General features: G+C 36.4%; 1 protein-coding gene across 1 annotated transcript; it reads right to left on the bottom strand.

The window, feature by feature from the left end:
* Positions 1-21279: 21279 nt before the first annotated feature.
* LOC128093369 (uncharacterized protein DDB_G0271670-like) lies at positions 21280-22354 on the bottom strand (the record flags this gene model as incomplete). The annotated part of the gene is made up of 2 exons (XM_052709908.1): positions 21280-21351; positions 22202-22354. Coding segments are annotated over 2 exons (225 nt in total), but the record flags the coding sequence as incomplete, so codon positions are not given.
* Positions 22355-26055: the final 3701 nt, after the last annotated feature.

Below are 26055 nucleotides of genomic sequence, written 5' to 3'. Positions count from 1 at the left end.
TCCATCATGCGACCCATCGTTGGTTAGGTAATCAAGAGACCTTTCCAACGAGTCCACATCATTGAAGATCTGGCAACCCTGTCTTGAGTTATGACCACTTAAGTGATATTTATGTACTTTTTTGAAACCGGATCTCACTCAAATGTATGTAAACGATGTCCGGATCCATCATGCGACCCATCGTTGGTTAGGTAATTGAAAGGCCTTTCCAATGAGTCCAAAACATTGAAGATCTGGCAACCCTGTCTTGAGTTATGACCACTTAAGTGATATTTATGTACTTTTTTAATGGCGGATCTCACTTAAATGTATGTAAACTATGTCCGGATCCATCATGCTACCCATCGTTGGTTAGGTAATTGAGAGACCTTTCCAACGAGTCCACAACATTGAAGATCTGGCAACCCTGTCTTGAGTTATGACCACTTAAGTGATATTTATGTACTTTTTTGAAGCCGGATCTCACTCAAATGTATGTAAACGATGTTCGGATCCATCATGCGACCCATCGTTGGATAGATAATTAAAAAACCATTCCAACGAGCTCACAACATTGAAGATCTGGCAACCCTTTCTTGAGTTATAACCACTTATGTTATATCTGTGTTCTTATTTTTCTGGATTAAATAGAAATAGCTGAAATACGTGTCCAAACCACTCATATTACCCATTGTTGGTAAAAAGTGAGGAAGGCATCAACCACATAGGTGGATTAAGTTAGTTTTTGATGTTCTTTTTGCGGCTTGAATGGCGTGCGTGGAGACGCCGAAAAGAGGCTTCTGCCGGCCATGTAATGACCAAATATGTAGCTTCCCCCCTTAATGACCCTGGGGCTGCCGATTTGGTGTGGCGAGTGAAAAGGAGCTGTTGTTTGGAGCTACCGATGAAATCGATCTTTTGGGTGATGATTGAGATATTTGCTGGGGATGGAGTGTGGGGTTCAGAAAAGGGACGAGAAGAACTTCGATGTGGGTCAATGGGTCAAAGATATTGGTTATTACTGGAATTGCTTAAATTTGTGTCATCTTATTTTTCTCTGGAATTTAGCTCTCGACGTTTTGTTTTAATTTGGGTCAGTTATTGGTTGAAGCCGCACAACTTTTTACTGAATTGCTCTAGTGTCAAGAATCTTGTTTTCTGCCAAATCTGCCCTTTTCAAGCAAGTCACTTAGTACGTTCTTCTAGCCGTGCATGTGTGGAATTTAACCTCCTTCTGGTGGACCTTTTCGACGAGCCTCTCCGGATTGTGCAACTCCGTCCAAATCCCTGTAGCTTCGTCTGTAGGATTGCCTCTATAGGTCCGGACTTAAACACGGGCTCGATGAATCATCGAGATTTGGCTAGCTAGTTGGCGCAAAAACTAAACAGAACAACTGAGCTGAACTGCTTAACCGGAGACTCCATTCATGTACAGAAAACGTGCTCTCGCGTGGTTCTTCATCGCCCAGTACAGATCAAAAACGGTTCTTCGTCTGGGCTACGCTTGTGACGAGAGCCTGGCATTTCGATTCTTTTTGCCCAACCAACCAACGACGACGTGTGGCACTCATGACCTAACCTTACCTACGTACAATCGACCATGAGCATTCAACCTTTTGCGCGGGATTTTTAAATGTGCAAAAAAGCCATTCTCACCGCAAGTCTCTTCCCTCGAACCGGCCCGAGTTTGTCCCGAGATGCATGATCACAAATTTGGACAAAAATAAACACATTTGAATAATACTTATGCTCATACACACCAATTGAATCTCATTTTCTCATAAGGGCAACCCGAGGCTCACTCTTATGCTGGTCCACGAGAATCGTAAGTATCGTGCATCGCGTCAAAAATAGTCAAATTGATATTCCACAAGCGGGACTACCCCGTAAGGTATAGGGTAAGGGAAGGGAGAGGAGGTGTGCAATAATATAAAATCGATCGTAAATTTAACATTGAACCATATCGCATTAGTGGCGAGGGCTTCGCACATTTGTATGTACAGAAAAAAGAATAAAGCTTTATGGTCGATTGTATGCAAATCTATTGTGGCATATCTTTGCTAGAGAAGAGTTCGTTTTTTCACATTTTATATAGAAATTGATGTGGACTGTTGCAGTGTGCTAGCGAGACAAATTTGTCTCACCTGATCGACAACAGTCACAGTGTTGAGATCTGGTTCGGACTTTTCAAAATGAGTGTCGATGAAGACATCAATCGAATCAAGTGACCATTCAAAGTTTAACTTACAGATATATAACGTTAAGTTCTGCAGCATATTTGATTATAATGAATTCTTTCGGGAAATCTAAACCCCCCCTTCTCCCCTCGTGGACAATTGTCCATTCAAAAAACATATTTTTTGTATGAAGCGTGGACAATCGCCAAGGATGTGCGACAAAAGGTCGAAAGACATAAGGTCGAATGGACAAAAGGTCGAATGCCAAAGGTCGAATGCCAAAGGTCGAAAGGCATAAGGTCGAATATACAAAAGGTCGAAAGTGGACAAAAGGTCGAATAGACAAAACGTCGAAAGGACAAAAGGTGGAGTGTGAAAAAATGAAACAAATAATTATAATTATAAACTTTTAAAAAGTTCTTGTAAAAAATATTTTGTTACAAATAAATTTGATTGTTTTCTGTGAGTTTATCCTTTGTTTATCCATCCATCCTATTAATGAATATTTTCTTAAATAAACAGAATTACTTCCAAAACATTTTTTGAGAAGATTTCGATTGTGTGTGTGTGTGTGTGTGTGTGTGTGTGTGTGTGGTCCAATCCAATACCCGCTAACCGGTAGCGAAATTATGGGAAAGTTTAATTTGTATCAAACTGTGTATATGCCGAATGCTGATACAGTTTATATCATTTCCGGGTATCAGGTGGTGACAGCCCTCGCGCTGCTTCCAACGACCCACTTCAGAATGACATAGCTCCTTGCGGCCCAATTCCGAGGTCGTTGGGCATTGTTTGGCCCCGCCTAAACATAGAAGCAAGCATCTGAAGGAAACTCGATCTATATTTAGACTTCCAATCCCGTCAGGCAAATCAGGGATCAGCGCGTATTTAATATGAAAAGATAACATGTTTCAACACTACGGATCATTTCACTGCTAGAGTGTAAACCTTCTGATGGCCGACTGCTTAGCGTCCCAGACCACCAATCCTAAGGCGTGAGTTCGAATCCCACCTGATTCATTTTCGTTTTTGTTCATATTCAAATTCCTGATTCCAAATTTCAAAGGTACCGACCGGGATTTGATCCCTGAACCTTCTGCTTGGGAGACAGAAGCCGTAACCATTAAGCCACGGAGCCGGTTGAATGGGACGTAGTTCTCTGTATGGCTTTTTGCGAGATGAGAGCAGAGGACAACAATCATTTCAACGTTTCCACTTTACCCGGGCTAACGACCGGCAGTTCCAGTTCACGATGATTTCCCTTCATATGTTAAAAACCACTTATGATTTTGGCACATATTCCGTTCACAGCAAAAAATCCGATGGTAAAATCGCATGCAAAAGCATGCACATCACCTTTGTGAGAAAAAGCATATAATATTGTATGAGAAAACGTGTACACAAAAAGCGTGTACCGAAGAAAAAAAATCAGGTCTGCTCACCCCAAAAATAACTTCTATCCGGCGAGAGTCATATTCAGATTACCAAGTCCGCGCCCCAACCTTCTCGGCTATTTCGCAGCTATGAAAATAGTAGGATCTTCACCGATGTAGCTGTAGGTTCCCCATACATCGTATGCAGTTAACACAGTACACGACGTACGGAAAACCTACTGTTATATTGGCATTGATCCGACTATTGTCTTAGCGGCGAGATAGCCGAGTGGGTTGGGGCGCGGACTTAGTAATATGAATATGACTCTCGCCGGATTGATGTTATTTTTGTGGTGAGCAGACCTGATTTTTTTTTCTTCGGTACACGTTTTTTGTGTACACGTTTTCTCATACAATATTACATGCTTTTTCTCACAAAGGTGATGTGCATGCTTTTGCATGCGATTTTACACAGATTTTTTTTTGCTGTGTTTGTCAGCGTTTCCTGTCATTACTGGCGGGAAAAATCTACGTGGAATCAGCTGTGCAGATCTCATGTGTGACAAGAATGCAGGTTGAGCGACTCCCACGACAATTTTTTGAGAAGATTTCCATTCTTTCAAAAATGAGCAGTTCTTCCAAAATAAGTTCGACTTCTAAAATATTTTTCAAGTATTTATTTTTAAAAACAACCTATTCTTGATTGTCAAAATATTTTTGTGAGTTTTTCCATTCTTTCAAACATGAGCAGTTGTTTGAAAAAAAAAGTTCGACTTCTGAAATATTATTTAAGTTTTTATTTTATTTTTTAAATCAACCTATTCTTGATTTTCACCAGCCGGGTCCGGTGGTGTAGTGGCTAGCGTGGTAGTCTCTCACCCCAGTAAGGCCTAGGTTCAATCCCAGACGGACCCGGTGGCATTTTTCGAGACGAGATTTGCCTGACCACGCCTTCTATCGAATGAGGAAGTAAAACGTCGGTCCATTTGTGTAAAAAGAGGTTTTGGGTGACTCACCCAAAACTTTCGGACGCCTAGAAATGAGCAGAAACTTGCAACAGAGACCACAAAAGACCCGGGGGTCGTTAAAGTGGATTGCTTTGCTTTTTGATTGTCAAAATATTTTTCTAAGTTTTTCCATTCTTTCAAACATGAGCAGTTGTTTGGAAAAAAAATTCGACTTCTGAAATATTTTGGAAGTTTATTTTTATTTTTTTGAACAACCTATTCTTGACTATGATAATATTTTTGTGGGATTTTCCATTCTTTCAAACATGAGCAGTTTTTTGAAAAACAAATCAGCTTCTGAAATATTTTTAAAATTTATTTTTATTTAAAAAAAAAACCTATTCTTGATTGTCAAAACATTTTTGTGAGTTTTTTTTCCATTTTTTCAAAATTGAGCAATTCTCCCAAAATAAGTTCGACTCCTGAAATATTTTTCAAGTATTTATTTTTTAAAACAACATTTTCTTGTTTTTCGTAATATTTTGGTGAGTTTTTCCATTCTTTCAAACATGAGCAGTTTTTTGCCAAAAAAAAATCAATTTCTGAAATATTTTGGAAATTTATTTTTATTTTTAAAACAAACTATTCTTGATTGTCAAAATATTTTAGTGAGTTTTTCCATTCTTTCAAATATGAGCAGTTCTTCAAAAAAAAAGTTCGACCCCTGAAATATTTTCTAAAGTTTTTATTTTATTTTTAAAAACCTATTCTTGACTGTCGTAGTGATTTTGTGAATTTTTCCATTCTCTCAAATATTAGCGGTTCTTTAAAAAAATACTACTTCTAAAGTATTTTGTAAGTTTTTATTTTGTTTATAAAAATCTTTGGAATATTTCAGAGACTTTAACATTTTTTCAAATTTGAAGAGTTTAGAGTTGCAAGTTTTCTATCCTTTTTCAATCTATCTTTCATGGTCAAAAAAGTTCCTAAGAAAAATATGACTTCAAAAACATAGCTTCATGTACAAAAAAAAATCGATCGTATCTATGTATATAAAAACTTTCGATGGTTTTGTTCGAACGCGAATCAGTTGAACACGGAACGTCGGATCGAGGCGCTTTTTGTTGCGTTAGGTTCGTGTAAACCCAAGGAAGGTTTATATGCTAAAAAATTGCCACTTTGGCCACTCTGGGACCGATTCCGGAACATCTGCAGATTGTTAGGAAAAGTTGCGTAAAATCAAATTTTGATCACAGGAGGCTGAATAAGCAAACAAGCTAAAAACGTCAAGAAACTAAAAAAGGGCAGGACGAAGTTTGCCGGGAAAAGCTTGTTTATTTATATTTGTTAAGATACACCTCCTTTAACTCATTGACACTGGATAATTTACATGAAATTTACAAATAAAGTTTAAACCTTTTTTCAAGTTTCTTTTAAATTGCACAATCAATCTTTCGTCTTAAAATTTTATAAATATTTTTTTAACCTAATTTTTTCAATTTAAATTCTTTTTGTTTCTATTGATAACATATTCAATGTTGTGTTCAAGAATTTGGTTCGTTTATCTGGCTTAAATTTTGTCCCAGCTTCAAACATCCAAAAAAACTCAAATTACACTTAAAACGATTACCCCAAATTCCCACCGGGGGTGCCCTTTACCTGTGCCAATCATCTCACTTTACGATCGTGCTCAGCTGCGGCGATACGTCATCAATTTTATGCGACTTGAATGATGCTGAATTTTCACCCTTTTCAACTGGACCGAAACTTCATCAATCATGAGTGCGACCCTCATTGCGTTGATATGTGGCCAATTTCGTCTGCAAGTTGAGGTCGGTACTTGTGTCAGTCGGTGTTGTTCAATATTTGCGCGCACTGATGAGACTTTAAATGCGCGAAACCTCAACTGCCTGGAATGGAATCGAAAATTAAAGAAGCCCACCATTAACGGCAAATGATTAACTTTTATTATGATGAATGACAAATTACTTTTACTTGGCCAATTAAAATGAGTATTTTAATTACGAACAAAAAAGCGAACCGATCGTTAAGCCAAAGGGTCGTCCTATTTGCAGTTTTTTTGTTGTTGTTGTTTCGTCTGTCTTCTTTTCGTAACTTTACGAGCAAGTCTTTGCCAAGTTTAGACGACTACCGACTTTGGCTTGGAAACTTCTTCCGAAATTAAACGGTGCATGCAGCTCTCAGAGGCCAGCACATTATGGTCAGTTTTGGGGAGATCGCAAGATTCGATCTGGCTGATCTTGGGCTGCCCCTTAACTTCTGGCGGGAAAATACACAGCCGTTGGACCAAACGCAGCTTGGACTTCAACCTCAAATGTCAAAGTCAAACGGAGCTTTTTTCTCGTGTTTTATTTGAAAGATACGGAAAATGAGCTCTGGGTAAGCATCTGTGGGAACGTTTGAGCAGTTTGAGATAAGCGTATCAGATTTTGATGTGTTCAACAACTTTGAAGCTCTTGTTTTGACTGGCGTACAATTCAATTAGGTGCTTATGAGTAACTAATGCAACAAGCATGACCTTTGCAGGGTGAAGTCATTCAGAGGACTACGTAAGAAACCTTCTTTACAATAAATAAATTATATCAGTTTGATTTTTATACTACATTATATATATTTGACTGAAATTTCGTTACATGATTCCACTCATTAAAGGATTAAGAGAAATAGTTTAATCTTTAATGAAAAGTAGATTTCCGCATTTTATTCAGTTATTGTATCAGTTACCAAATCATAACTCCGATGCGGTTGTAAGCCTGCTTTACATCGCTGGGAAACCATTTAAATTTTACGAGTTAAATCCAACCGGCCACTCAACCTACACGGTTCGATCTCCCCAAGTATGTCACCTTAATTCCTTGAAATTATCGATTCGATTCGCATATGGTTTCCTTCAGATTTGGGCAACCCGTAATGTGACCGTTAAAACTTTATGGCCGATCGATCAATAAAATAAAACTTTAATATTCGCGTACGAGTCGATTTGCGTGAAGCATACGAAGCGAATGTAGATTTAAGCCGATAATCGTTAATTGTGATAACAGATCAATTTCGGTAAATTATGTGTTAAGTATGCGCTTTCGGAGGGGACATTTGGCAATTTGCAATCGAATACTACTATGTCGTACGAAGGCCAACCAGTTTCCGGATCACTCCTAGCTTATATAGAGATGTCTGAGAACCAACCAAGAGTTGCTCATTACAAGCCGATCGCGCGTTCCTTATCGAGGTTCAGTCAGTCGGCGCAAACATATATGAGGAAATGTTGTGAGGCTGTGAAAATTTCCATTTGGTGCATGTTCGTTCTCCCGGGGCGGCATGATTTATCTAGCGCCGGCCAAGAACATGACCTAAAGAGTTGTTGTTGTTGCTGGTGTCCGGCAGGCTTCCAAGAGTTCTGACTTCGGCGTGAGTACGAGCGAGTAGCAGCAGTGGATTATGACAGGCAAAAGGCGAGAATAAATATTTGTTTTTAATTAACTTTTGGCTTGCGATCCTAGCGACAGGATGGTAGATTGGTTCAAGTTTTAATAATTAAATTTGATTTTAACTCTGACTTTGTCTCTGATTTTTGTTTTAATTTTCATGATGATATTCTTTTGAACATCAATTTATAGTATAATTGGAAAAAAAATTCACTCTCAATCTTAATCTTAATTCTCAATTCTCAATTCTCAATTCAAAATTCTAAATTCACAATTCAAAATTCAAAATTCAAAATTCAAAATTCTAAATTCAAAATTCAAAATTCAAAATTCTAAATTCTAAATTCTAAATTCTAAATTCTAAATTCTAAATTCTAAATTATAAATTCTAAATTCTAAATTCTAAATTCTAAATTCTAAATTCTAAATTCTAAATTCTAAATTCTAAATTCTAAATTCTAAATTCTAAATTCTAAATTCTAAATTCTAAATTCTAAATTCTAAATTCTAAATTCTAAATTCTAAATTCTAAATTCTAAATTCTAAATTCTAAATTCTAAATTCTAAATTCTAAATTCTAAATTCTAAATTCAAAATTCTAAATTCTAAGTTCTAAATTCTAAATTCTAAATTCTAAATTCTAAATTCTAAATTCTCAATTCTCAATTCTCAATTCTCAATTCTCAATTCTCAATTCTCGATTCTCAATTCTCAATTCTCAATTCACAATTCACAATTCACAATTCACAATTCACAATTCTCAATTCTGAATCCTCAATTCTCAATTCTCAATTCTCAATTCTCAATTCTCAATGCTCAATTCTCAATTCTCAATTCTCAATTCTCAATTCTCAATTCTAAATTCTAAATTCTAAATTTTCAATTCTCAATTCTCAATTCTCAATTCTCAATTCTCAACTCTCAATTCTCAATTCTCAATTCTCAATTCTCAATTCTCAATTCTCAATTCTCAATTCTCAATTCTCAATTCTCAATTCTCAATTCTCAATTCACAATTCTCAATTCACAATTCTCAATTCTCAATTCTCAATTCTCAATTCTCAATTCTCAATTCTCAATTCTCAATTCTCAATTCTCAATTCTCAATTTTCAATTCTCAATTCTCAATTCTCAATTCTCAATTCTCAATTCTCAATTCTCAATTCTCAATTCTCAATTCTCAATTCTCAATTCTCAATTCTCAATTCTCAATTCTCAATTCTCAATTCTCAATTCTCAATTCTCAATTCTCAATTCTCAATTCTCAATTTTTAATTCTTAATTCTCAATTCTTAATTCTCAATTCTTAATTCTCAATTTTCAATTCTCAATTCTCAATTCTCAATTCTCAATTCTCAATTCTCAATTCTCAATTCTCAATTCTCAATTCTCAATTCTCAATTCTCAATTCTCAATTCTCAATTCTCAATTCTCAATGCTCAATTCTCAGTTCTCAATTCTCAATTCTCAATCCTCAATTCTCAATTCTCAATTCTCAATGCTCAATTCTCAATTCTCAATTCTCAATTCTCAATTCTCAATTCTCAATTCTAAATTCTAAATTTTCAATTCTCAATTCTCAATTCTCAATTCTCAATTCTCAACTCTCAATTCTCAATTCTCAATTCTCAATTCTCAATTCTCAATTCTCAATTCTCAATTCTCAATTCTCAATTCTCAATTCTCAATTCTCAATTCTCAATTCTCAATTCTCAATTCTCAATTCTCAATTCTCAATTCACAATTCACAATTCACAATTCACAATTCACAATTCACAATTCACAATTCACAATTCACAATTCACAATTCACAATTCACAATTCACAATTCACAATTCACAATTCACAATTCACAATTCACAATTCACAATTCACAATTCACAATTCACAATTCACAATTCACAATTCACAATTCACATGTTGATGTTGATGTTGATGTTGATGTTGATGTTGATGTTGATGTTGATGTTGATGTTGATGTTGATGTTGATGTTGATGTTGATGTTGATGTTGATGTTGATGTTGATGTTGATGTTGATGTTGATGTTGATGTTGATGTTGATGTTGATGTTGATGTTGATGTTGATGTTGATGTTGATGTTGATGTTGATGTTGATGTTGATGTTGATGTTGATGTTGATGTTGATGTTGATGTTGATGTTGATGTTGATGTTGATGTTGATGTTGATGTTGATGTTGATGTTGATGTTGATGTTGATGTTGATGTTGATGTTGATGTTGATGTTGATGTTGATGTTGATGTTGATGTTGATGTTGATGTTGATGTTGATGTTGATGTTGATGTTGATGTTGATGTTGATGTTGATGTTGATGTTGATGTTGATGTTGATGTTGATGTTGATGTTGATGTTGATGTTGATGTTGATGTTGATTTTTATTTTGATTTTGATTTTGATTTTGGCAAGTCTTAAATTTTTTCCGAAATTGGATGTTTATATTTTGTCAAAACATGAGCAAGCATTTGTCAAAAACTTTGTAGTACATTTGGTGGTTTCCGTAAAGTTGTTTGTGATTTGATGGAGAAGTTTTTGAATGGAAATATTTTCTTCACAAACTTTTAAGTCCAACAGTGACCGTTAAAGTTACACCGATTTGACACATATCTTAATATTAAGAGTGAAACTGTGAGTTAGAGAGCTAGTGAGAAGTTTATTAATTGAGTGAGCGGACGAGTTGGTGAGTGATTGATTAAGTAAGTGCGTGAGTGAGTGAGTGAATTAGTGAGTGACTGAGGGAGTGTGTCACTCGCTAACTCATGAGTTAGTGATTAAATGTGATTAAAGTGAGTAAATAAATGAGTGAGTGATTAAGTGAGTGAGTGAGTAAGTGAGCGAGTGAGTGAGTGAATGAGTGAATGAACGAGAAAGTGAGTAAGTATTTGAGTTTAAGTTCACTTAATTTTTTCAGAATTGTTTAATTTAATTTTCAACTAAATATTTGCAACATTCCAACCAAACATAATCTACGCCCAAAAGCATGAACCAGTCTACCCATTCCAATGGTAGCAGTGACACGCGGCTAGTTTCACTAGTTCACGAATCGATATTTATTAACTTGTTGTACGTGAAATCAAAATAATGCAGGAATCGTGCGCAAAATATGAGTTACCTGTAAACATGGACCTCGGACAGCTCGGGACCGCCAATCTGCATAAGGTTCGATAATATGCTGGTCTCTCCGGCCACTATCTAACGAGCTAATATGTTGGCACGAGTCTCGTCGTCGAGTCGAGAATTCGCGAAACAGAAACATGGATTTCCACCTTGAACGCCAAATTGCGGTTCGCACATCGCACATTGGAGACTCGCTGGGGACCGTTGAACTCTGCGAGAATATTTCGAGGCCCAGCCGAACTCGAGAGGGCAAATAAAAAGTGAACGGCCAGTTTGGCGCTGTCCTAGAACAATTTGCATAACTCAAACCCCATGTGTAGTACCGGCGGGAGAGGATGACTCATGAGCTGGCTTAGAACAACACCTAGAACGTGCGCGGATCGTGCTGAATTCCAGACTTTGACGTAACCTCCAAATTCTAATCCCTGCATCATGTCGAGGCTCGGGGATAACAAATCTGACCGATATTCTAGGAGACCCGGTATGGCACACACACGGCAATCTGTTATGCCACTATGTGACGAATTTAAGACTGTCTTAGATCTTTTAGATAAATATGACAGTAACGGTAGAAAAAGAAGTAGCATGATCACAGCGGGTTCCTCACGCCACAATGATTGATGTAAAATCTCATGATTGTTAGATGTAAAATCTCACAATGTTAGCTTAAAATAAGAACTCCTAAAAAAAGGTTCAAATGTACGGAAAACTTATTTGTACAAGAAAAAATTCAAATAACACAAAAAAGTATAATGTCAACAAAGGATCAATAACAACTAAACAGCATAAATCGTGTTTCGTGAGCATGGGCGAAAGTTGCAATCTGTTCCAAAGTGTCAATTACACAGAACTGAAACAAAAACTAACTTCAATTTCTGCAGCAACAACTGGTTCCTTCTTGCAGTATCATAAGACCGTGCAGCCGGTTAATTGCTTCATTTCACAATGCCCTACTGCTGCAAGTTGGCCGGCCAACTTAAGTGAGTGAGATTCAATCGTCATCGTCGTCGTGTTTGTCAAAGCGACTTTCAATTTCAACCTGCAATCAATTAGTTTTTACAACACAAGGGCTGTTTGCGAAGGAAAACAAACCGAACCTAACCCTCAACTGCTGCTGGAGATTGATGTAATTTTTCCTTCACTCACTCTCAAATTAATTAGCTCTCCCTTAGACGGTGCTGCCTCCTGGGCCAAGCTGGGGTCTACCTTGTCCAGCCGAACCAGGGCGGTGGTGGGTGATAGTTGGCGTGACTAAATCAGATTGGCACGTTTTCAGCAGGGGCAGTCTGCCCGAGTGTCGCCCGAAGAGTTCCCGCCAAAGGTATTTATGTAACCCACAGGTGTACCCTTCCACCGCCGTCCTGCTCCCTTGCGGGCTTGGTGTATATGACAGGAAAGTGTTTTGTGAGGGTGGATGCTTGAGTCTTCTTTTTTTTAGGTTAGTTTTCGATAGACAGAAAATATAAAGTTATTTGACAACGAAAATGAAAAATTAAACTTTTACTGGATTCCTCCGCATTCCCAACTCAAGTAGCCACCCTGCCCGCGTATCCTTTCCTGGCAACAGCCCTTGCCCACGCAGTGTCAGTTATGTTGTTCTAGCCATAAACACTAATTATGACGCGTCTTGAGATCTCACGTCCAGAGTGACAGTCCACGGTGGACAAAACCGGTCAACTCAGGTGATTCATCGAAAATGGCAACTTTACGCGCGCACTCGATCCGATTGAGGAGAAGTTATGGTGATGCTCGAAGCGCAGTCCCCTGGCCGACACCAAATGTGGGTGATAATTATGAGCACTTGGGTGGTACCCTGGCGGTGACAGCAGCTTGCTTGATGTTGGGTCCGACCCTGTCCCCGGAGGATTCATGTGAAATAATTGCCGAGGGGTCCGACGAGGGTTTTGATTTTGATGATTGGCATTTAATTCGTCAATTTATTTTTAGGTGATCCTTCTTTACACACTGGAACAACAGATTTACTCTTTTTTTGCAATTGTTAAATAAATATTTTCCAGTTTAAATATCAATTGAGTATGTAAATATAATTTCTGAAATGGGTTTATCTATTCATCCTGTTTTTATTTAACGTAATTTACCTTTAATTTGGTTAGATTCATTCAAATCCACGTGGTTTCCAGTTTGTACCCCATTTGTATCCAAAATACAATTGCCTTTCAATACAAGATATTTATCAGAAATTATAAAACTAAAACAATAAACATCTTTTAAAATTGCTCAGGTGTATATATCAAGCAATTTTTGTTGGGATTTTTATACCAAATAACATGTTTGATTCAATATTTAACTGTGAGTTGATTAATTTGTTTTTGAAATTACATTAAAAACTATCGTCAATTTTTCATTGTTTTTACATATTTTTGTATTTTAAATAAAATGTCACTAGTTCAACCCCTTTACATTTTACATTGTTGCTGGATGATTTTTTATGGGTGAAAGATAACATTACTCATAAAGCAGTGCACTATTGCAAGTTTCTGCTCGAACCTAGGAGTCCGAAGGCTTGAATGGGGAGAGCACCCAAACCTCTTTCTACTCCAAGGAATCTTCCACCCCAGTGTTTGAACTGACGACCTTCGGATTGCGAGTCCAACCGCCGCCAGCGATTCCACCAGAGTAGGCTTGGTTTGGTGTGTTGTTTGTACTTATGGCATGGAGACGACTCCTACACCTGGAATGACTTAACGGCCTAACTACCAAGGCCGGGACCGACATTTTACTTCCTCATCCGATGGAAGGTTGCAGCAGATGGGAATCGAACCCAGAATCATCCGCTTACAAAGCGGACAGCGTAACCATTCGGCCACGCACTGCACTGTCGTCATGACTTTTAATTTTAAAATTTAACTTGTTTTATATAAAATTGCCAGTTAATTTTTGAGAGTGTACGCAACGCAATGTGTAAATTTGGAAGGTGTAATTTTCGAAGTTTTTTCATGAATGTAATTTTACCTCAATTTACACTGAAAAAGTGGTAAAATTACCCAATTTTCAAAGGTACAATATCACATTTTTAATGATATAATAGATGTACTTCTTACCAGATGTAATATTACAATGTTTTTTTTATTGTGCAAAGTTGCTGGGCAGAAAAATACTTTTTTGTAGGTGCAGAAGAGTTGCATGCAACTCGTGTTATCAGAACTTGAGAAAAAAAGTTTATTTAAGGTTATGATTTTCCACATTTTTACAGGTTGTCAAAGTTTTCACCCTAAGAACTAATTCGCGTGCTTTCTGAAGTAATTTTTTTTTATGTCCAGCAAATTTTGCACATAAATGGTCTTTTAGACGTTTGTTGGTGGCTCGTGCATTGCTAGAATGCGAGAGATTTAAAAATAAAAATATGACTGTAATTGACTTGTCTTCACAAAAAATCCAAAAACAAACATCCAAAAGGTCATCGTAATGTAAAATTAGCTAAACTGTTAAAAAAAACATTCTTTTGAAACAGTTTGAGAAATAAAAACTTCAAAAAACTTGACAAAACCCTTTAAAACAAAAAAAAAAACAGAAAATTCACTGTGTAGCAACCCAAGTAACAATTTTTTCCAAGAGCTCTACAAGAGCTCTTCAAGATAGCTACAGCATAGCAGTTTGGACCGCGGTAGGATAAAATTCTCTTCAAAACTTCTTCAGGAGTTTGGAAGAGTACTTGAAGAGAGTTTTATCCTACAGCGGTCCAAACTGCTATGCTGTAGCTATCTTGAAAAGCTCTTGTAGAACTCCTGGAAAAAAATGTTACTTGGGAATGTAAAAAAAAACATGGAATAATACATCTGGAAAAGAGTACATCTTATAAGTCAGTAAAAATGAGTAATTTTTCATTTTCATTCTACATTAAATAATATTACATCATAAAAGAGGTAATATGAAACCTTTAAATTTATCACCTTCCAAATTTACACAATTTGCAAATCAAATTTTTAATCTTGTCTGCTCTACAATTTTTTTGAACAATGATACAATCTCAGAAGTAACCCTGCTAAGTCACAAAAAAAATTTTGTTCTAAACGAAGCAGTTACCTCTCTGGGTTATTGTAGATCTTAGAAATAAAGTAAAAATATTTTCTAATTCAAATGGTAAATTTGTCATTTCAAACAAATCCAAAAATGAAAACCATCATAAATGGTAATTTGGCGCAATTATTTTTTCGTGTTTGAAAAGTGGTTTATTTCGGGAATCATTTTTTGGGTATAATCATCTTTTTATGAGAACTCCTAAGCAATACCTACAACTCTGCCGAAGACACCAAATGATTAGAAAATCTGTTCTCAAGGTACCGTTTGAGATTTATCCGCATGGAATCATTCTGACCGTGGTATATTACCAAATAATGGTATGTATTTTTTTGCATGGTCTGTAGGGTGCTCCAAATCCGGGAACACCCCCGGCGCTACGCTCTGAAATCAAAGCTTGGCCTATCACTAGACAAAATTCCAAATTTGAGCTCATTCTGACCACGAGAACCCCTTCCTGAGGGCCCTTGAAGTTTTTATGGGAAGGATCGGACGATTATTACGCCCTCTGTGCTCTGCAAAACGAAACAGTTGCTTTTTTCCATGCATTTTAACTTTTTTTCCCGTAAAAACTTCAAGGTTTCCGTGGTCAGAATGAGCTCAAATTTTGAATTTAGTCTAGTAATAGACCACTCTTTGATTTCAGAGGATAGCACCGGGGGTGTTCCCGGATTTGGGCCACCCTACCGTCGATGCAAATAAGCTTTTAAATTGTATTAAAATATATATCTTGAGAACAGATTTTCGAATCGATTTGGTGTCTTCGGCAGAGTTGTAGGTAGTGCTAAAGACTTCTCATAAAGAAATAATTATACTTTAAAAATAATTCCCGAATTAAAAGACTTTTACACAAAATAAATTGCGCCAAATTACAATTTATGATAATTTTTATGACAAATATGCCAAACAAATGTGCTAGTCCGGGTTTGTTGCATAAGGTCTAGTTTGGGGTGCCATAATTCCCTATTTAAAATTATAATGTTTAATAAAGTCCTTCAAAAGTCCAGAAACAAAAGAAAAATGTCTTTAAGTAGGGTGAAAATTGTAGGCACCAGGCGCATTTCGAGATGATTCTACAAATTACCAATAGGAGGCAACACGCTTTTATAAAGCTTTCATAGCATCTGTTTGCATGTATTCATTTGCAATTGAAAACAAACAGAAAGCTTTTTCTATTAAATTTAGGAGAAAGGTACGAATTACTCAGGTGTTTTAAGTAACGTTTTAAAAAATTAGTTTGAATTTTGGGACAACATCTCAACTTGACGCATTCTCCTCCCCCTCGAAAAACTGCAATGCTCCATTAAACACCTCATCTCCAGCACTAAAGACCATACCTCTGCCACACACAGATATCTCGAGTGGAAGACATAATCATATAGTTTCCAGCATAAACGACAGACCACGATGACCAACGCGAACCGCGGAAAGGTGCTTTGCTAATGAATTATCAAGCCCTCCCCTGAATTTCTTTATTTGCACAAACACACACAGAAATGAGTCCATTCTGGGGTGGATGAAAGTGAAATCAGTTAGTTCGCTCGGTGAATGAGATTTTTCTCACATACCTTCTTTGGACAGGAGGTGGCGGGAGATGTCTATCAGCCCGTTGAAATTATCCATAATATTAATTATCAGCTGATCAGCTTGGGCTCGCTTAAGGAAGGTAGCCGCTCTTTGGAGGACACCAGAGGGCTAAAGAGCCTGAATGTTGGTCATTGTGCAGAGATCAGAGACGGGAGATAACCAGAGTTTACACGGTCATTTGAATTAAATTAAACGTTCGTATTTATGTTGAAATAATAATTAGACCTTTCCCCCGGGCAGTTTTATTCAATAAACTTTTCTCGATGGGAATTGCATGGAATGCTTTCCGTTACATAATCCACACTGCTGGTTAAGTGAAAACGTCAACCAACGTAACGCGGCTAAACCAGAACAAGCTAAATCATCGCGCCGCAAAACGCCCCATCGAAACAAAACTAATCTTAACACCATGTTTGGGCAAATGGCTTTCGCACTCTACTTTGGCATTTAGCTAGGTATCCCTCACACGAGGGTTCCCCTTTCTGAACAACTAGGACGGCTGAACGGTTTTGAAAACGAAAATCCTTCTTCAAACGGCTCCGTGATACAATGCAGGCGATAATTTCTGCTTTCCTCCCTAGGAGGCAGGGGTTCTATTTTTTTAGATGTTTGTGATTTCTGCAGAACAATTCAATTACTTGAATAATATAAGTTGATAAAGCAAAAAGCAAAAATCAAAAAGCAAAAAGCAAAAAGCAAAAAGCAAAAAGCAAAAAGCAAAAAGCAAAAAGCAAAAAGCAAAAAGCAAAAAGCAAAAAGCAAAAAGCAAAAAGCAAAAAGCAAAAAGCAAAAAGCAAAAAGCAAAAAGCAAAAAGCAAAAAGCAAAAAGCAAAAAGCAAAAAGCAAAAAGCAAAAAGCAAAAAGCAAAAAGCAAAAAGCAAAAAGCAAAAAGCAAAAAGCAAAAAGCAAAAAGCAAAAAGCAAAAAGCAAAAAGCAAAAAGCAAAAAGCAAAAAGCAAAAAGCAAAAAGCAAAAAGCAAAAAGCAAAAAGCAAAAAGCAAAAAGCAAAAAGCAAAAAGCAAAAAGCAAAAAGCAAAAAGCAAAAAGCAAAAAGCAAAAAGCAAAAAGCAAAAAGCAAAAAGCAAAAAGCAAAAAGCAAAAAGCAAAAAGCAAAAAGCAAAAAGCAAAAAGCAAAAAGCAAAAAGCAAAAAGCAAAAAGCAAAAAGCAAAAAGCAAAAAGCAAAAAGCAAAAAGCAAAAAGCAAAAAGCAAAAAGCAAAAAGCAAAAAGCAAAAAGCAAAAACAAAATTTTTCAAACAATAATCAGCACCCCCGTTTCTAAACAGCAAAAGTCCCTCTTCAGCTTACCCACCAACGCCTTCATCCCGACTATTTTGATTGGACGCAAAGCTCGCGTTACGACGACCCGCGATGCCCAGGCCCAGTTAGACCTCCTCCTGCAACATATCTGACTGCTGCAACTGCAACTGCTACTGCCCTACAGAAGAAAATCCAGTTCTTCCACGGCGTGGTTGACGTTCCCAGCTCCCACCAACCTCTCACACGGCCAGAGACCATCATCGTTATTTTATTTATTTTTCTGCTCGCGCACGCCGTTTTTCCATCAAATTAAATTAAATTAAATTATAAAAGAAAATTGAAAACGAGATTTTTGTGCGCCAGCCGCGGAGCTGCTGCACGGGCACTTCCTTTGGGGTTAGCCTGGCCAAGCTTCTCGGTACAAATTGCACTGGCACCGTGGACTAGAGCTAGCGAGATGTCTAGTTCTTGTCTCTGATAAGTGTTAAACTACAGAAAAGTTATTCTTAGGGAATCATGATTTTTTATGTTTTATTTGCTTTTTATTTTGTTCAAAGCCGAACTTTTTAATGATTTTTGAGGGAGGTTCAAATTAAATTAAAAATTAGTCGTGTTAGTTTTTTTCAATTTTTATTTTTTCAGAAATTAAATGAAATTGAATTTTCGAAGAATTTTCCAAAGAAAACCCGTACAAAGAGTAAACTCAGTGATGCTGGTCACGACCGCGCAGGTTAAAATGCCCTTTTTCCACGATGAGACCCATCGACCCAGTGCACAGATTTTCAGGTGAAATTTCTCGGCGAGGCCATCGGGAGCAGGTTGATCGCCGAGCAGGTCGTCTGTTTGCAAAGCCCTCAACCCGTAAATACGGAAGTTGTGGGTCTGCGGCTTTAATTTTTATTAATTCTTTGTTCAGCGCGGCTCGTCGCTAGGGAAAATTGCAGCCCAGCATCAGCTGTGGCCGTGGCCGCCTCTGGAGGTGGAGGTTAGCAGGTTTAACTCGTGATCCAGTTATAAACGATTTGAACTCATTAGTGCCTCTATACGGGTGATTGTTTCTGAGAGAGACGATCGATAAAATAATTGGGAAAGACTTTTCAGTTTGATGCTGCAAATAAGTACCGTAAACACAATTTCTAAATATTAAATTTAGGTGATTGTTTCGCTTCTGAAAATTCAGTGACTTCGACTGTGGCTGTTCGAGTTTTAGAGACTCCGACTTCAGCTATTCCAATAGACCCGACTCCAAGTTTCAAATCTGACTTCGACTCCAGCTAAACTAAAAATGAAGATTAATTGGAGTTTTCTGTGCATATTTTTAAGATTATATTCTGCTTAAAGGTTGCATATGGTTGAAGCGAGTTAGCTTGAGTTGTTTAGGGTCAATGCGTAACCAACCTTCCTTGATCAAACTAATGGCTTCAACAAACCACGTGCCCTAACAACTTCGGAAGGTAATTTTATCAGCTGTGCCAAATTAGTCTACTTAAGGTTCGTTACGATCATCATTAGGCTCCCATCTCGAACACCTTAACAGGGTCAAACAGCTAGCTTGCTGTCAGCTGGTTGCGTTGGCTGATGCAGTAAATCATCCTAAGTGGATGGCTCAAAACGCTCAAGCTGACGTAATATTTCGCAACCAACACATTTTTTTTTCAAACAGTATTCTCACAAACGAAGAAAAAACAGCCATGCTCTTAAAAAAACACACTATTAAAATGCGCTGCGATGACGGTTTGCGTAAATTTCTAATCATTAAGCAAACATCGTTCGGAAATTATGAATCGATAATCAATATTTAAACACAGTCACACAGTCCGTCGTCGCCGACTTGGTCTTGGTTCGTTGGTTTTACAGTTTGACACCAGCCCGCGAGTTATCGTGGACTTGAGCCATGAGAAATAGGAAAAATACACAATCCGGCGCTATTAGTTTGATTGTTTCAATCAGTCAATGTCGCGCCGGCGTGAGTTGCGACCTAGCGCCATCGAGAGACAGATATTAGTCACGAGAAAGATCATTTGCATGAAATCGTGGTGGGATCCAATTGGCCACCTGACCACCACCGTTGATTTATGGCAGCGAAATGTAAACTAAATGTGGCACCTTTTTATTGCATTCAACCAATTTTTAAAGGCAAAAATCTCCAAAAATTTGTCACTGCAAACTGTTCCACTTGGTTTGTTTGGTTTTGACTTGTGTTTGTTTGCTCAAACTGGCGGCGACCCGGCCGTAGCAAGTTGATTTTAAACATTTCGAAACCTTAAGCTCACGAACTTGGACACGGAACAGCGCGATCTGCCAGCTTCGTTAACATTTTGGACAACACTGATAACGGGGGGTCTTATCAATGTTGCAGTTTTTATGGTAAACAAGATTTGATTGTATGTTGAGAGTGTGAGGTGTATTTCATTTTTGAACAATTAATTGATTGTTCAAGTAGAAAAACTTAACTTGAACTCTAACTCTAACTCTAACTCTAACTCTAACTCTAACTCTAACTCTAACTCTAACTCTAACTCTAACTCTAACTCTAACTCTAACTCTAACTCTAACTCTAACTCTAACTCTAACTCTAACTCTAACTCTAATTCTAACTCTAACTCTAACTCTAACTCTAACTCTAACTCTAACTCTAACTCTAACTCTAACTCTAACTCTAACTCTAACTCTAACTCTAACTCTAACTCTAACTCTAACTCTAACTCTAACTCTAACTCTAACTCTAACTCTAACTCTAACTCTAACTCTAACTCTAACTCTAACTCTAACTCTAACTCTAACTCTAACTCTAACTCTAACTCTAACTCTAACTCTAACTCTAACTCTAACTCTAACTCTAACTCTAACTCTAACTCTAACTCTAACTCTAACTCTAACTCTAACTCTAACTCTAACTCTAACACTAACTCTAACTCTAACTCTAACTCTAACTCTAACTCTAACTCTAACTCTAACTCTAACTCTAACTCTAACTCTAACTCTAACTCTAACTCTAACTCTAACTCTAACTCTAACTCTAACTCTAACTCTAACTCTAACTCTAACTCTAACTCTAACTCTAACTCTAACTCTAACTCTAACTCTAACTCTAACTCTAACTCTAACTCTAACTCTAACTCTAACTCTAACTCTAACTCTAACTCTAACTCTAACTCTAACTCTAACTCTAACTCTAACTCGAACTCGAACTCGAACTCGAACTCGAACTCGAACTCGAACTCGAACTCGAACTCGAACTCGAACTCGAACTCGAACTCGAACTCGAACTCGAACTCGAACTCGAACTCGAACTCGAACTCGAACTCGAACTCGAACTCGAACTCGAACTCGAACTCGAACTCGAACTCGAACTCGAACTCGAACTCGAACTCGAACTCGAACTCGAACTCGAACTCGAACTCGAACTCGAACTCGAACTCGAACTCGAACTCGAACTCGAACTCGAACTCGAACTCGAACTCGAACTCGAACTCGAACTCGAACTCGAACTCGAACTCGAACTCGAACTCGAACTCGAACTCGAACTCGAACTCGAACTCGAACTCGAACTCGAACTCGAACTCGAACTCGAACTCGAACTCGAACTCGAACTCGAACTCGAACTCGAACTCGAACTCGAACTCGAACTCGAACTCGAACTCGAACTCGAACTCGAACTCGAACTCGAACTCGAACTCGAACTCGAACTCGAACTCGAACTCGAACTCGAACTCGAACTCGAACTCGAACTCGAACTCTAACTTTGACTATGACTATGACTATGACTATGACTATGACTATGACTATGACTATGACTATGACTATGACTATGACTATGACTATGACTATGACTATGACTTTGACTATGACTATGACTATGACTATGACTATGACTATGACTATGACTATGACTATGACTATGACTATGACTATGACTATGACTATGACTATGACTATGACTATGACTATGACTATGACTATGACTATGACTATGACTATGACTATGACTATGACTATGACTATGACTATGACTATGACTATGACTATGACTATGATTATGACTATGACTATGACTATGACTATGACTATGACTATGACTATGACTATGACTATGACTATGACTATGACTATGACTATGACTATGACTATGACTATGACTATGACTATGACTATGACTATGACTATGACTATGACTATGACTATGACTATGACTATGACTATGACTATGACTTGGACTTGGACTTGGACTTGGACTTGGACTTGGACTTGGACTTGGACTTGGACTTGGACTTGGACTTGGACTTGGACTTGGACTTGGACTTGGACTTGGACTTGGACTTGGACTTGGACTTGGACTTGGACTTGGACTTGGACTTGGACTTGGACTTGGACTTGGACTTGGACTTGGACTTGGACTTGGACTTGGACTTGGACTTTGACTTCAATAAAATAAATCAATAATAATAATTCATTTCTGATTTTCGAAGGTTCTTTCTTGTTCTTGTTCTTGTTCTTGTTCTTGTTCTTGTTCTTGTTCTTGTTCTTGTTCTTGTTCTTGTTCTTGTTCTTGTTCTTGTTCTTGTTCTTGTTCTTGTTCTTGTTCTTGTTCTTGTTCTTGTTCTTGTTGTTATTTTTTTTGTTTTTTTTTTGTTATGTTTTATGTTGCTTGTTTTTTTTTTGGTTTTTTGTTTTTTTTTTCATTAACTTTTTTTTGTTAATTTGGTAATTTGTTAATTTGTTAATTTGTTAATTCGTTAATTTGTTAATTTGTTGATTAAACTTTTATAAAGCTTGTTCCCAACTTTATTGACATTCCTTAAATATTTCCCAATCAAATTTGTCTTCTGCACCGGAGAGTACAAGAAGCGATTATGAAATACGCAAAGGTCACACCGGCAATCGGAATGCTAGCAGGCAAAAATTCCTTGTACTTGCGCCTTCACGTTCGTTCTTCTTTCGCAAAAAAAAGCCCCACTCTTGCTCCTCGAACAATCGATTCCCAATAGCAGCCAACATTTGCACGATTAGTTTCGCGCACATAATGTTGACTGCTTTTCGTCCCCCAGTCGGGAGTCGCGGTCGGAGTGCGCGGTGAAATTACATAATTAAAATAAATGTAATATCACCGGAGTCTTGCCAAGTCTCGTCCTCCTCTTCCCTCGTGTTGGCTTGGACGACCTTTGTTCGAAAAGAGTTTCAGAGACGTTGCACGACTTCTTCCAAAATGTACTATACTCCTTAATTTAATCACTTCGAAAACCCGTTGATAGCCAGGCTTGATTGGGTGACACGAAAAAAAAAATTTCATGAATTTAATTTCAAAAAAATATATATTTATTTTGAAAACAGGCTATTGCCAAATCCATCAACAAATTATTCCAAATTCAACCAAACGTTTTCCCTCCGTGCAACTCTCCCTTTCGTTTAGTTTTCTATGCTCGTACGCCCGATCATAACTAAAGTTGGCTAAAAACGTCCAACCGCGTGTGGCTTATGGTTACAAAGGAATACCACAACCCCCCATCCTCCTGGCTCAGTTTTGGGGCCAACGCTGGAAGCTCTCTGACTCTGAAAACCTAATCTTGTCGTTGTCGGACTCCATCGCGGCTAATGTCAAACGAATATTGGCGAAAAAAAAGCTCAGGCCCGCGCTCTTCGCTGGTCCTCCCACAGCAGCAGAGTGCTCTCCACGGTGGAATAATCAGATGTGTACACAACATCGCTCCCTCTTCTGGTACTGTGGTTAGGGCACACGGTGGAGGTTTGATTCATGAATGAACCGGGCAGCCAGGTTGGTTAGAGATGGAAAATGGCTAGATGTATTTCAAATGAGGGCCAAGCGGTGTAACCCTTGGATATTGGGAAGGTTGAGATATCTAATTGAATATTAGTATGGAAAACAAGTTCACGTCAAAAATTACAACACTTGTTATAAGATTTTACGATTTAAAAATTTGAAGATTTGAAGATTTCAAGATTTGAAGTGAAGATTTGATGATTTGAAGATTTTAAGATTTGAAGATTTGAAGTTTTGAAGATTTGAAGACTTGAAGATTTGAAGATTTGAAGAATTGAAGATTTGAAGATTTGAAGATTTGAAGATTTGAAGATTTGAAGATTTGAAGATTTGAAGATTTGAAGATTTAAAGATTTGAAGATTTGAAGATTTGTAGATTTGAAGATTTGAAGATTTGAAGATTTGAAGATTTGAAGATTTGAAGATTTGAAGATTTGAAGATTTGAAGATTTGAAGATTTAAAGATTTGAAGATTTGAAGATTTGAAGATTTGAAGATTTGAAGATTTGAAGATTTAAAGATTTGAAGATTTGAAGATTTGAAGATTTGAAGATTTGAAGATTTGAAGATTTGAAGATTTGAAGATTTGAAGATTTGAAGATTTGAAGATTTGAAGATTTGAAGATTTGAAGATTTGAAGATTTGAAGATTTGAAGATTTGAAGATTTGAAGATTTGAAGATTTGAAGATTTGAAGATTTGAAGATTTGAAGATTTGAAGATTTGAAGATTTGAAGATTTGAAGATTTGAAGATTTGAAGATTTGAAGATTTGAAGATTTGAAGATTTGAAGATTTGAAGATTTGAAGATTTGAAGATTTGAAGATTTGAAGATTTGAAGATTTGAAGATTTGAAGATTTGAAGATTTGAAGATTTGAAGATTTGAAGATTTGAAGATTTGAAGATTTGAAGATTTGAAGATTTGAAGATTTGAAGATTTGAAGATTTGAAGATTTGAAGATTTGAAGATTTGAAGATTTGAAGATTGAGATTGAGATTGAGATCTACTAAAATATATCTTTTTCACATTTTTTTTCTTATGTCTTTCGACCTTTTGTCATACATTCGTTCATACAACATTTTCAGAAAAAATCTCGACGTGAAAAAAGATATATTTTATTACTTTAAAAATGAGTTTGGAATATGACTGATTCTCAGTGAAAGTGATTTTTGTTAATTCATTGAAAGTCCAAAACTGTCATATTATAATAAAATACAAAAATAAACGTTTTCTAATTTATTTTAAAAAGTTTACACTCGATTTCACAAGTATTTTCAATGAAAATTAATTTTTTTAGCTATTTTTAGGAATTGTGTGCCCAAATAATTTTAAAAAATATTTAAAGATTCAAACGCAATTTCAAGAATTGTTAGCGAAAAGTGAATGTATGACAAAAGGTCGAAAGACATAAGGTCGAAAGGACAAAACGTCGAATGGACAAAAGGTCGGATTAAAAAAAATAACAATTCACTTCTATATTCTTAAAAATAGAGATCTTCTGAATAAAAACTTGCCCCCAGATTGCTGGAAACTTTTTGAGTTTTGGGTTATCCTTAAAAAATATTAATAAATTCGATCGTTTTTTAATATATACAGCTATATTTTTGAAGTCAAATTTTTCTTAAGATCTATTCAGACCATGCTTTCAGATTGAAAAAGGATAGAAAACTTGCAAAAATATTTTAAAAGCAAGACTTTTCGAAACTATTTGAGCTTTAGCTTGAAAGAATTTAAAAGCCTCTAAAATAAAATAAATATAAATAAATAAAAAATAAAATAAAAACTTACAAAATGTTTAAGAATTAGCAGGTTGTTTTAAAAATAAAAATAAACTTTCAAAATATTTCAAAAGTCGAACTTTTTTTTTCAAAGAACTGCTCATGTTTGAAAGAATGGAAAAACTCACAAAAATATTACAACAATCAAGAAAATGTTATTTTGAAAATAAAATTTAAACTTAAACAATATTTTAGAAGTCGAATTTTTTTTAGGAAGAACAGCTCATGTTTGAAACTATGGAAAAACTCACAAAAATATTTTGACAATCAAGAATTGTTTTTTTTAAATAATAAAAAAAACCTTTAAAATATTTTAGAAGACGAACTTTTTTTCATAGAACTGCTCATGTTTAAAAGAATGCATAAATTCACCAAAATATAACAACAAAAAAAAGGTTGTTTAGAAATAATAAGACTTGAAAAATATTTTAGAAGTCGTACTTATTTTGGAAGAACTGCTCATGTTTGAAAGAATGGAAAAAAATGTTTGGAAGTTATTCTGTTTATTTAAAAAAAAAAATCATTACTAAAAGGAAGGATAAACCCAGGATTAACTTACAG

The sequence above is a fragment of the Culex pipiens genome, chromosome 3 (genome assembly GCF_016801865.2).
Source record: "Culex pipiens pallens isolate TS chromosome 3, TS_CPP_V2, whole genome shotgun sequence".
Classification (NCBI taxonomy): Eukaryota; Metazoa; Arthropoda; class Insecta; order Diptera; family Culicidae; genus Culex; species Culex pipiens.
This window is presented reverse-complemented; position numbering and strand designations above follow the sequence as displayed.